At 49.8% G+C, this 12,563-nt stretch overlaps 1 protein-coding gene across 1 annotated transcript; it reads right to left on the reverse strand.

The window, feature by feature from the left end:
• Positions 1-7,182: 7,182 nt before the first annotated feature.
• DRD4 (dopamine receptor D4) lies at positions 7,183-12,563 on the reverse strand. The gene is made up of 4 exons (XM_072637961.1): positions 12,300-12,563; positions 8,640-8,752; positions 7,869-8,419; positions 7,183-7,662 (listed from the first exon to the last, which is right to left on the reverse strand). Exons 1-4 carry the CDS (start codon positions 12,561-12,563, stop codon positions 7,460-7,462), a joined length of 1,131 nt encoding a protein of 376 aa, XP_072494062.1. The 3' UTR covers positions 7,183-7,459.

Here is a 12,563-nt window from a genome sequence, read left to right on the forward strand (position 1 = left end):
CAGTGAAGGGAAGCAAGGGTGTTGCTTTTTTAGTGTGATGTCAGATGCGTTCAGTGAGAATGAACACACATAAAGGTCAGTTAGTTACAGCACTGACAGTAAATTATTTAACTTGAAAAGGCTACAAACTGAGACCAAAGTGGAGGGAGTGTTGGTGCATGATTTTATGTTTGCAGATGATTGTGCACTTAGTGCAGCCTCTGAAGATGAGATGCCTCAAAGCATAGATCAGTTCTCTGCTGCCTGTGCGAATTTTGGCCTAACTACACCAAGAAAACCCAGGTGCTCCATCAGCCACCACCACACCATCCATCCATGGAACCATCAGTTATAGCAAATGGAGAAGTTCGGATTGCTGTGGATAAGTTCACCTGCCTTTGCAGTGTACTTTCCAAGAACATCCACATACGTGATGAAGTTGATGCACAAATTGTCAGAACTAGTTCAGTGTTTGGGAGGCTCTGAAGAAAAGTATGAGAGAGAAGAGATATTAGACTGACTACCAAACTGAAGGTCTACAGAGCTGTTATGCTGGCCTCATTGTTGTATGCCTGTGAAACCTGGACAGTCTACCAGTGCCATACCAAGAAACTGGAATGATTCCATTTGAATTATCTTAGGAAGATTCTAAAGATCGCTTGGTAGAATAAGATACCAGACAATGAGGTTCTTACTCAAACTAAACTGCTAAGCATTCATACTCTGCTTCAGAGAGTGCAGCTCTGATGAGCTGGCTATGTTGTCCAAATGTCAAACATACGTTTGCCTAAAAGCCTATTTTATGGAGAACTCACACAAGGCAGGTGCTCACATAGAGAAATGTGACATATGCAAATTTAGAGCTATCTCCGCTCCAAATGTTCACATGGACCATTTGTGCTTGATTTGTGATAGAACCTTCTGAGCTTGTGTTGGTCTGATTAGCCACAGTCAGACAACTGTACCTTGACCCTGAAATAGCGATGTCTTTTGGTCCTCATACCTTAGCCCTGACATAAGTGGGACAACTCCTGTTCCAAAGGACCTTCATTTCTGATGGAGGTGACCATAAGAACCTACGAACATGAGGTCATATAGTTGCTTCTTATTGCAGACAACATTGTGCTGATTGCTTCAAGTCTTGTGAAATTCACAGTGATTCAAAAGAGTTTGACTCAACAATTCACATGGATGAAAGACATCTGCTGACCACATAGACTGGACCATGTGCATTGAATGAACAAGCTATAGGTCCTCGTCCCTGTATCTCCAACAGGCCCTGGGAATAGACAGTGAACTGGACTCAAAATTCAGCAGGAATTTTGTGGGATAGATTGCCTTTGGAAAAGGATGAACTTGTGATCCCAAGCTTCTCCCAGAAACAAAGCCCATCTTTTCATCACCCATGCCCTTCCAGCAGCACTTTATATGATTGTGAGTCATGGGATGCTATGACTTCTGAAGAAGAACATAAGATCCTGCAGCGGACTGGATATCATGACAGAAAATGTGATAGATCATACTGTTACAGATAAAGATATTTTATTCATGTGGGAGTTATCCCTGAATCAGCTGTCTGTATATGGTCAGACACTGTATACAGTGTCTCAAAAAAAGTCAGAATTAGTTTTTTTAAGCTAGATGGAATTGATAATAATAATGGGGAAAAGATGTGGCATGCAATTGAAACAACTCCATTCTGAATAACAAAAGTAATTGATAATGAAAAATTGAAATGATAAAAATTAACATACCAATTCAACAATTTTATGCAGGATTGTGATGGATATAAATCATTTTCCATAACAAGGATTCCAAAAGAGCCTAGAAAACACCTTAAGTAGCAAACCCTAGACTTCATGCTAAGTGGAAAACGATGGTTCCCCAAGTGCCATGCCAATTGAGAATAGAATTTCATTTGTAAAATCTTACCAAGAAACAAGGTTGTTTATGATGATTCCGAACTGCATCACTTCATAAAGTAGAGAGAAGCAGTTTGGAAGTTTGTTAAGGGATCCACCTAAGGAGTCATCCCAAGGGCTTTCATTTAAAGGATGAAGATGGGGAGAGGATGTTTTGCAGTCAAGTTTGAATCTTCATGGTCTCATTTGGGGTTTTCTTGGCAGATACTGGAGAGGTTTGCCATTTTCTTTTCCATTCTATTTTACAGGTAAGGAAACTAAGGCAAATAAGGTGAAGAGAGTTGCCCAGGATCACACAGTAAGAGGCTGAGGCTAGATTTGAAGTCAGGAAGATGAGTTTTCCTGATTCCAGGCTTAGTGCTCTATCCACTACACAAATCTGGTTGCCCCTAAACAGAGAATAATAAATGAAAAATAGAAAAGATCTGTGGATATTTTTAGGACAAAAATTTTCACCATTCAGAATAGTAGAATCACCACCCTTGATTCTAACAGTCTAATTAATATGTGCTCAGAGAAGAGGTGATAATTATACAAAAGTGAACAAAGATGAGAAAAGCAGACAGATTAGACTGAGTGTACATAGCTCCATGTCCTGGCAATGCACTTCTGAGGATGTGAATGAAGTGTCTGAAAGAGGGGGAGACATTAAAGGAGTCTTTGCTAACACCAAAAAAGGCACCAAGAGACAGCAACAGTTAACAGCCATACACTTTCACATCCATTGAGGACATCGGTAGGGAGCAGGTAAGTTTTCACACGTAATATTTTACAATGGACCACATCTTTACCACCTCATAATTAGCCGAAAGTTGTAGAGAACACCCCACCCCCACTGTGCTTACTGTTTATTTATTTAGGGGAGGGTGGGATGGGGGTGGAAGCTTTCCATTGGGTGGAGTAAAGTACCACCTTTAGGGCTCTCTTCCAACAGGCTGTCGCCCACCTATAGCTTCAGAAGCGTTCAAGATTTCTTGAAAGATAGAATGACAGAAGTAACTTCGTTCAGAGACCCTCTCCTCACAAACATCAGTCAAGGAGATGGATGCTTTCCAAAGATGTTTGCCACTGTGTTGGAGAAATCTGTGTTCAAGAGGGATTGCCTATCAGGAAGACCTATGCTTAAATCCGGCCTTAGATGTGTCCCTCGGATCTGAAGCACCAAGTTCTCAGGGTTGTTGTAAGGACCAAATGACTTACTATAGAAAGTACTTTGCCATCCAACTAGGTGAAGATGTGTCTTGTTACAAGGTGATCTTGAACTGGTTGCATCAAGGGTCTCTTAGCATCTGTAAGCACTGTTCAGTCACACAACAAAGATCAAATGGAGGGAAAATACAGTGTTCAAATTATGAGAATGCAATTAACTGCATGCCTCCAGAACTTTCCATTAGTGTGCATATCTGGGACTGACAGCACAAATGGACAGGAGGAAGGAGGGCTGAGATCCTGGCATGTCCCTGAACATGTCCCCAAAACAAAGAGCCACCTTTTATCTTTAACCAGGGTTGTACATTGGCAAGATGCAGAACAAGAAAATCTCTGAAAAGATGGAGCATTCTTAGCACCCGGAGCCAATGGAGAGGCCCATCGTGGATGACAGCCTACTCTCCATCAACCTGCAACCAGTGAAAAAGAGCAAGAATACAGATGTCATCCGAGAAATGGACTTGAGGAAAAGATGAGCTGGTCACATGGTAAGTGGGAGGAATGGTGGGCTTCACTGGTAGCCTTGGGATGTTCAAACAAAGGAAGGAAGGCCTCCAGCTCATTGGGCAGATGGATGCTCAAGGGCCACCTCATGGGAGCATTTGGGCTAGAGTCACAAGACTGGCCAAGCATGAGATCGCCTACCTCGTGGGGCGTGTGAGCCTATCTCTAGGATTGTGGAGTGACTGAATTGACATTTGAGGTAACGGTGATGTGCTCCTTGGGCAGTAGGACGCGGCAGTGTGTTGTCAGTGACCAGCTGGGCAGAAGAAGGGATGTAAATGATGGAGTCAAAGAATGGTGCCCAGAGAAGAAGATCATGCCCACTGGGTGGGGAGTGGGGAGCCACCAGAAATGGGAAAGGGCATGGGAGGAAGGGAGGGAGGGAGCCTGAGAATATCAGAACTAGAGGAAGGCCCAAGGATTTGATGGACCATAGCCCCAGAAGATGGAGGTCTATCTGGACCCTTGGATGGAGTTTCCCCCTCTGTGAGTCCATAGATCCATTGCAGGATGGGCCTCAATCCCCTATCCTACAAGTACCTGGCTGTGAAAGTTTCTTTCTTCATAGTATATACTCTAGAAGCTATGCTTTGGGTTTGAGACAACAACTCTAACTCTAATTGTAGGCTGAGCTCTGTTCAGAGCGTTCTAAAAACCTCAGCTCTTTTCTCAGTTCTGGGTTCTAGGTTCCCTCGTGGATGGGCCCTGACCTCCCCAGGCAGACCATTAAAGAACTATGATTTGCTCTAGGGTCTCAGCCCTACCTGATAGGGAAGGAAAGGTGGATACAGAAAGTGTTCTTACAGTCTCTCACTTAGAAAGAATGTTCCCCTGGGTCCCTAGAGGAGGTTCAACAGAAGCATCTTTGGGCGTTATAGTATAAATTTGCAAACATAAGTGATTCTGAAATGAGGCTTTTAAGAGCTCATCTGGTTTTGTGTAGCTAGACCAGAAATGTCCTCTGTTCTGCCTTTGAGGAAATGGGCTCCCTCCAGGCTCAGGCAAGTACACAGGGCAGGGGCAGGGTTCCTCGAAGGAACTGGGCCAGGGGTGGGGGGGGGGCAGGGATGTCAGCAGATTCTTGTCTGTTGGGACAGCTGACTTCCACAGAGGAGCAGCACCCCTGAGATCAAGAGATAAAACTTTTTGTAGAAATGAGAGAGGAAATCCTGAATGAAATGTCCATCACCCCAATTTTATTTTTAAAAAAAGTCACAAAAATTACATTTTATATTTTGAAGAGAAAAACTCAAACTCATACTGACTTTTCTCAAACCTTTCTTGGGGAATTCATCCAGGACAAAAGGTGCACATGACCTATTTAGAATTTGCCCAGACTCTGCCCTTGCCCCTTTATGGGGTGGCAAAGGTTCTGTGTCTTCCTTGGCCAGAGCAGGTAGATCTGAGTGCAGCAGAGCTTCCTGCTAACTTCTCATGAGGCCTTAAACCTGCCTCCCAGCTGTTGGCGGTGGCCACTTGTCCACCCTGGTAGGATCCTGGCAACATCCAGAGCCTTGGGGAAAGCAAAAATGGGGAGACCTGAATGGGCTGTGGCTGTCCTGTGAGGAGACCACTGACAGTGGCCCATTGGTCCTACTCTGCCTGTGGACCCAAGGTGTGTGTGTGTGTGTGTGTGTGTGTGTGTGTGTGTGTGTGTGTGTGCGCTCGAACCCCTGGAAATCTAATTATGTCACAAAATGATCATCTGATACTCTGCATGCACCCTCATGCCCTGCCCCCAAGTGTCTTCAAATCCTCATATCCCTGCCAGCAAAGGCAGGTCTCTTTCTCAGTAGTTGGTGTACAAGGGAATAGGGCAAGTGGACCTGGGCTGTTAAGTGGGCATTGTCTGCTCGCATGAAACAAAGGGAGATGCTCCCTTTCCAGTCCCAGGAAAGTCTTTCCCTTTAATTTGATGGAGTCATTCTTGCTGCAGGTGGCAATGACCAGGCTCCAGGCCCCGTGGATCACACAGCTCAATGCTAAGTTTAGATGAGACAGTTTTCCAAACTGGATGTTCGGATCCTGCAGAAGGTGGTGGGCTGGCTTCTTACTTCAGAGCCTCCACACCTGTGTTGTGCATGTGTTCACCCTGCTGCTGCTGCTCCTGTTGATAGTCCTAACTGTGAATCCCTGTGTGGTCCCCTGGCAGGGCAGCCCACTTGCACAGCCCTCTCTCCAAGGAGGTCCAAGCAGGTTGTCACTACCATGATTGTTTGTGGGAACAAGGACACATCTGGCCCGTCTGAGCAGGAAGCCGAGGGGAGGCTGATCCTGACAGGGAGAGCCCCTCCTTCACCAACAGAATATTTTCACACTCTCTCAAGTTCTCAACACTGTGTCTCAATCTCTCCACTTCGCAGCGCATAACTTTGCAAAGTTCAGCACAGAACTCAACACCTTGAATTAGCTACTGTAGTTGTGGGATACTGAGTCACTCTCAATCACTAGGGAGGAAGGAGCTTAACAGCTTTTAACAGCATTAGGCTGCCCCTGGTTTGGAGTGAAAAACCCAGCAGGACTGTATCCTGGTGGAAGAAATCAGGATTGACTCTTTAAGCTGTGCTAAACCCAGCTCCACTTACTGAGCCTCAGTTTCCTTATCTGTAAAATGGGAGCTAATACCTATGCTGCCTCCCACACAGGCAGTAAAATACAAGAGGAGAGGGGAGCTTCTGGGCTCAGAAACAGGCAGTAGCACCTCATTCTCATGCCAGTTGCTTGTGGAGTTGGCTAAGGTTGGAGCAGAAAGATGCCCTCAGAGATCTCCAGGTCTAGCTCCCTTGTTACACAGACAGGAAGACCATTGGCTTCTGGATTCCGGTCCTACCTGGAACCCTTAATTCCTATGAGACCTTCAGTCCCCAACTGTGATCTGACCTTGAGTGGACAGCAGGAATTGGGGACTCACCAGTTGAGCGTTCCAGCCCAGGTGTCTTCTTTAAAAAAAGCCAGAGTGAAGGCCTTCTCATATTATATTGCTCACAGTCTTATCCAGAGGGTATGGTGGACTGACCTGTTCCCAGCATCCTTGCTTCTGAGTACTGAATGGGTCCCCAAAGCCAGCAGTCAGGCAGAGAGCCAAGGCCAGATGGGAAGGCTGCCTCAGACAAGTCAGGCTTGGTCTAAGTGAGCACACAGGGACAGCTGGGAGTGCTGGAGGCAACCAGAAGGGACAGATCGGACATACCAGCCCTTTTCAGTCCCAAGTGGCTCCTAGATGTGTTGGTAGGGAGGCCACTTCGTTGGGCTTACATTTCCTCTATCAACCATTCCTGTAGAAACAGTTCCCACTCCTCCCCCATTGAATCTTTCCCAGGATTCCCCCAGGGGTGGAGGGCCCAGTCCCATGACCAGAGCCAGGACCTCCAAGTCTTATTGTCTGGTTCCCCTTTGGGCCATCATGAAACCTTGGAGCTGTGGGACAGACGGGCACATCCCTGGGGAGGAAGGAATTTGTGAATGACGGTGGACAGCGCTCTAGCTGGGACAACTGCGTCAGCCGGGTTATAAATATCCCTAAACCCACCTCAAGCCCTGTCAGCACCCAGGGGCTCAGAAGGAGGCCCCTCCCCCCCGCCCCCTCCACGTGGTTTCTGAGGCCAGGGAAGCGTGCCTGCTCAGGAGACCTTCAACAGCTCCCACCACGCTGAGATAGGGAGGAGGCCATCCCACAAAGAGCTATGCCGGGATCCTGGCGTCTGCTTGTGAGAGCGCAGGCTAGTAGGAGCCTCAGTTGACCTTTCTGCCCGCACCAGCTCCCCAGCCCCAAGCTGGAGGATCAGGCCCTAGAGCAGCCCGGAGGGGGTCGTCCTGGAGGCCGCCTCTGGCCTCGCGCAGGTGTCCTAGCACAGGAGCCCGAGCGCTCGGCGGAAGAAAGTCCTGAACTCGGTATTGAAGACAGTGTAGATGACGGGGTTAAGGGCGCTGTTCACGTAGCCCAGCCAAGTGACGATGCTGACCAGCCTCCGGGGTATAGGGCAGGCTGGGCACAGTGCCCGAGTGACATGGACCACAAAGAAGGGCGTCCAGCATACGAGAAAAGCACCTGGAGGCAGGAGGCTTGAGTGAGGCCGACCCGAACCCTGAGACCCATGCCTCCCTCCCAGCTCAGGCGGGGCAACCCCGGCCTTGCCAAGTTCGGGGCGACCTCTCCCACCGCCCGTCCAGCTCAGGAGGGGCAACCCCGGTCCCTGCCAAGTTCGGAGCGCACTCCCCCAGCCCTCCCAGTGAAAAGAAGCAGCCGACACCCACCGACCACCACGGGGAGCACCCTCATGGCCTTCCGCTCCCGGCCCGTGATCTTGGCTCGCTTCCTTGGGGCCCTCGCGGAAGGCAGCGCCTGGGGTAGCGCCTGGGGTTGCGGCGGGTAGGACACCGTCTGGATGGGGCCGTGGGGTGAGTAACCCGCAGGCCCAGGGCCCTCTGGCTCAGGCCCCGGAAACCGCCGGCGGGGCCCGGGCTGTGCTGGCCGGCTGGGCCTGCGGGCAGCCCCGGGGCACATGCTCCGCCGGAGTTTGGCTCGCCTGGCCTCTTCCCAGGTGCGGAGGCGTCTGAACATTGCGCAGTAGAGGACGAGCATGAGCGGGCAGGGCAGAAAGAAGGAGCAGACGGAGGAGTAGACGACGTAATTGCGGCTCTCAAGCTGGCACACGGCTGGGTTCCGGCCGGGCACGTCGTTGAGGCCGAACAGCACCGGGGAGGCCACGGCGAAGGCCAGCCCCCACACAGTGGCGATCAGCGCCAGCTGCCGCCTTCCCAGCTGCTGCCGGCTGTAGTTCAGAGGCACGGAGACTGCGATGAACCTGGAGGAGGCCGGGATGCTGGGAAGCCGGGGAGACCCTCTCCTCGCGGAAGGGGCCAGTGAGAGTTCGGGGGAATAGGAATTGGGGTTCATTCTACAAGCATTCCATAAATACCCACTGTGCATCAAACCCCGGAAAGAAAGAGGCCGAGCTGAACGGGGAGAGGGGGGCGGGGCTCGGGGTCTACATGGGTTGAGGGAGAGGCTGGGGGGAGGCCCACCTGTCCACGCCGATAGCACAGAGGTTGAAGATGGAGGCCGTGCAAAGCATCACATCCATAGTCATCAGAGCATCACATAGAACAGTGCTCAGAGCCCATACGCCACCTTGGTACTGGACAGATGGACAGAGGTTTGAGGTCTCTGTGTCAGCCCCTGACACCCCCCACACACCCACCCAGGAACCCAGACAGATAGAAGCCAGTGAGGCTACACCTCTATGCCCTCAGGCCTCTCCATTCCAAGAGCACAGTCCAGCTCACAGCTGTGTGCACCATGGATTCGGACAGGGGTGTAGATTTGTTTTCAATTTTCAACATTCACTTCCTTAAGTTTTAAATTTTCTCCCTCTCCCCAACCCGGCATGCAATCTTATATGGACTCTACGCATACATTCCTATTAAACACATTTTCACATTAGTCATGTTGCATAGAAGAATTAAAACGAATGGGAGAAACCATGAGAAAAATAAAGCAAAAGAGAAAAGAGTCTGCTTGGTTCTGCGCTCCGGGTCCATCGTTCTTTCCCTGGATGTGGATGGCATTTTGCATCATGAGCGGGGGTGCTGTGCCTATTCCAGCCTGCTTAGGAAAAGAAAAGCTTGGTCTGACCTGCACCTCCCCCTGCCTCCGAATTCTTGCTGTGATCCTGGCCATCTCCCCAGCTCACTGTTTCTCAGGGAGGGATGCTTCCTGGGGTGTGGATGTGTAGGAAGATGGAGACCCCTCCCTGCCTGTATTCATTGACATCTAGAGCCCACTGTTATTCAGTGGTTTTGTATAGTAGGATGAGCCTTAGATTGTGAATCAAAGGCCCTGGGTTCTGATCCTGACCAGGCCACTATGCCAAGTGGGTGGCCTCAGTTATCCCAGATGCTCTAAGGATGGACCTCCTTCATCCCACCTCTCTCTGACTTCCTGAAGTCCTTTGAACCAAATGAGCTCTAAGGTCCCTTATAATTCTCAGTCTCTGATACTCTGCTGTTTCTAGCTCTAGAAATTTCTGACAAAGAATCCAGGTGCCTGGAAAGTTCCTTCACTGTACATCTTGGGGGGCTCAACAAGACCCAATACGCCCCAAAGTGAAATACAAGCTCCCCCTTCTCTATCCTCTCCACTGGAGATTAGAGGCTTAGTGGACAGGATGTCAGAGTGACCCCCTCCCCCTGGGATTAGCCTGTCCTCATCCTGCCCCCTCCTTCATTGTCCTTCACACCACCTGTGAGGACACATTCACACAAAGACCCTAGAGTAATTTCAGAAAATGTGGTCTCACAGGATGCCTCCTACACACACACACACACACACACACACACACACACACACACACACACACACTTCCTTCAAATGAAGCAGCAGCATCTGTGCTGACGGCTCTACCAATGTTTGGGATGAGGTAATGAGCCTATAACCCAAGCACAGAAATTAACCTTCCAGCCCCCATCCATGGGAAGGAGGATGCTGGGAGAGCAGGAAGTGGCCAGGAACTGTCTTAGGACCACAGGACCCACAATGCAAACCTGATGACCCCAGTGGACCACAGATTGAGAGATACCTGGGTGGGAGGAGGCAGAGATTGACTCTAGAGCCTACCTGAGCTGGGAGACCTCAACTTTTGTCCCAAGGGCCTGTTCAGCCCCGTTAATCCTCTTCTTATTCTCCTCCTCCCAATATCCCCTCCTCTGAAGGTAGGTAGCCACCCACCTCAAACTGGACAAAGGAGATGATTGGGAGCAGATATGCCTACAATATCCCTCATTTCTCAGCTCAGGTCACCCATTCTCCACCTGCTGTTGTCTCTCCCTAGATTCTTTCCCTACTGCTGTCCTCTGGAGCCTCAGCCTTCCCCCTCCTAGAGCAGGAGATGAGGAGAAAAGTCACATCACTTATGTGCCCTCTTGGCATCCTTGCCTCCGCCTTCATTACATTGCGCCATGTTTCTGAACATTGGAATCTCCTTCCTTTCTGCCCATCCCAGGATTACTGACCTCAAGACCCTGTCCCAGGCTTTGTCTTCATTCCTGGCCATACTTCTGCAGCAACTCAGGCCCTCCAGAGGTGACCCAGTTTATCCCCTGCCTCCAGACAGATGAGTCTTATAAGTTGGTTTTGGATTTATAGAGAGAGCCTGTCTGCCTGTAAAGTTACATCAGGCACCTTGTGTTGCTCACTCCTAGGGGGAGAAACAAGGGAAGGAATTCAAGGAGTGGGAGGTTGGAAGAAATCCTTTGACTGAACTTCCAATTCTTTGGTGCCTCTGAATGTAAGAGGCAAGGATCAAAGGAGGCTGGACTATCCCTACACACTTCACTGAGAAGGTGCAGGGGTTGAATTAGGGGAAGACTTGGAGGCAGGATGAAGAGATGTGGGCCAGAAGGCAGCAGATGAACTTGACACTAGCTGAATGGCCATATCCAAGGAGCATTCATTCATGGCTTTGTGTTACCTAAAAGGAGGTGGAGGGCTCCCCAGAGCTGTCTAGGAGCCTGTGCCTTCCATGTTCTTATCAGCGAACTAGGATAAAAACCTGGGTGACTTGCTTATCCAATGTGCAAATGACCGAGTGTTAAGAAGGTGAACTGACTCACTGGATAATGTAGGCTATTCAAACAGGGTCCAAAACCAGCTTAATGGGCTAGAAATGGGAAAGCAGAATAGGAAAAAAGGCCAAGTAAGAAATTCTTGGACCTTTGGGTTCAATTCGTTTCACAGAAACAACTGAGGTAAGTCTTGTGGTTGTTCAGACTTGAACTGACAAAATAGATTAGCATTGAGGGAACGCCTTGAAGTCTCTGAGCAAATCTCTCTCTCTCTCTCTCTCTCTCTCTCTCTCTCTCTCTCTCTCTCTCTCTCTCACACACACACACACACACACACACACACACACACATTTTCTCCCTCACTCTCCCTCCCATCCTTCCTTTCCCTCCATCTCTCATTCCTCTTCTGTTTCTCCCTGCATCTCTTTGTCTCGGTCTCTCTCTTCCCCTCTATCACCCTCCCTCTCACTCTCCCTCCATCCTTCTGTATCTCCTGACATCTGTGTCTCTCTCTGTCTCTCTTTGTCTCTTTCTCTCCCCTCCACCGCTCCCTCTTTTCGCCTCCCTTCCTCTCCCTCCATCTCTCATCCCTGCTCTGTTTCTCTTGACATTTCTTTCTGTCTGTCTGTCTCTTTTCTCTTTCTTTTACCTTCCTCGGTCTGTTGCTGTTTTGTCACCTTTCTTCCCTTCCTCGTTCTCAGGAATTGCTATACAAGTCTAGAGGACTATGGAGGGGATGGAGACAGTGGTCAGAGGTTCCAAGAGATGAAATGTGGGTGAAAAGAGTTATTGGAGGAGGGGAAGGGGAAGGATGAGGCAGACACGAAAGGAGTAGCAGGGCAGGAGATCTAAGGAATGAGAGGCAGGGACGAGAAGGCTCAGGGTTTATAGAGGTATCCCAGGATGGAGAGAGAGGGCGAGCAGGACCCTGAGTCTGGAGAATTCGAGTAGAAGGTTCAAGTCACAGGCTGAAAGAACTGACAGTGCAGGTGAGGTGGGAAGGGATGTCCTTTAGCCGAGGGAGAGGGAGTCAGAAGTGGAGGGTAGGGGTGGGGGAGGTCCAACAGAGGAGAGAGGGACTGTAAAAGGGGTGGGGGCGTCCTGGATCCGGGCTCACCTCACCTCGGAGTACACGAAAAGGGGGAGCACCAGCAGCGCCAGCAGTAGGTCAGCGGCAGCCAGGCTCACGATGAAGAAGTTGGTGGGGGTCTGCAGGGCACGCTCCGCAGCCACGCTCACACACACAAGCGCATTGCCAGCCAGCACAGTGACCATGAGCAGGACGCCTCCAACAAGAGCGCCCACATGTAGCTCAGGCGCCCCCAGACCCCCTCTGCTGTTGCCCAGGAGCTCACTTGCATTCGGGAAGCTGCGGTTCCCCAGCAT

The sequence above is a fragment of the Notamacropus eugenii genome, chromosome 2, assembly GCF_028372415.1.
Source record: "Notamacropus eugenii isolate mMacEug1 chromosome 2, mMacEug1.pri_v2, whole genome shotgun sequence".
In the NCBI taxonomy this organism is placed as follows: Eukaryota; Metazoa; Chordata; class Mammalia; order Diprotodontia; family Macropodidae; genus Notamacropus; species Notamacropus eugenii.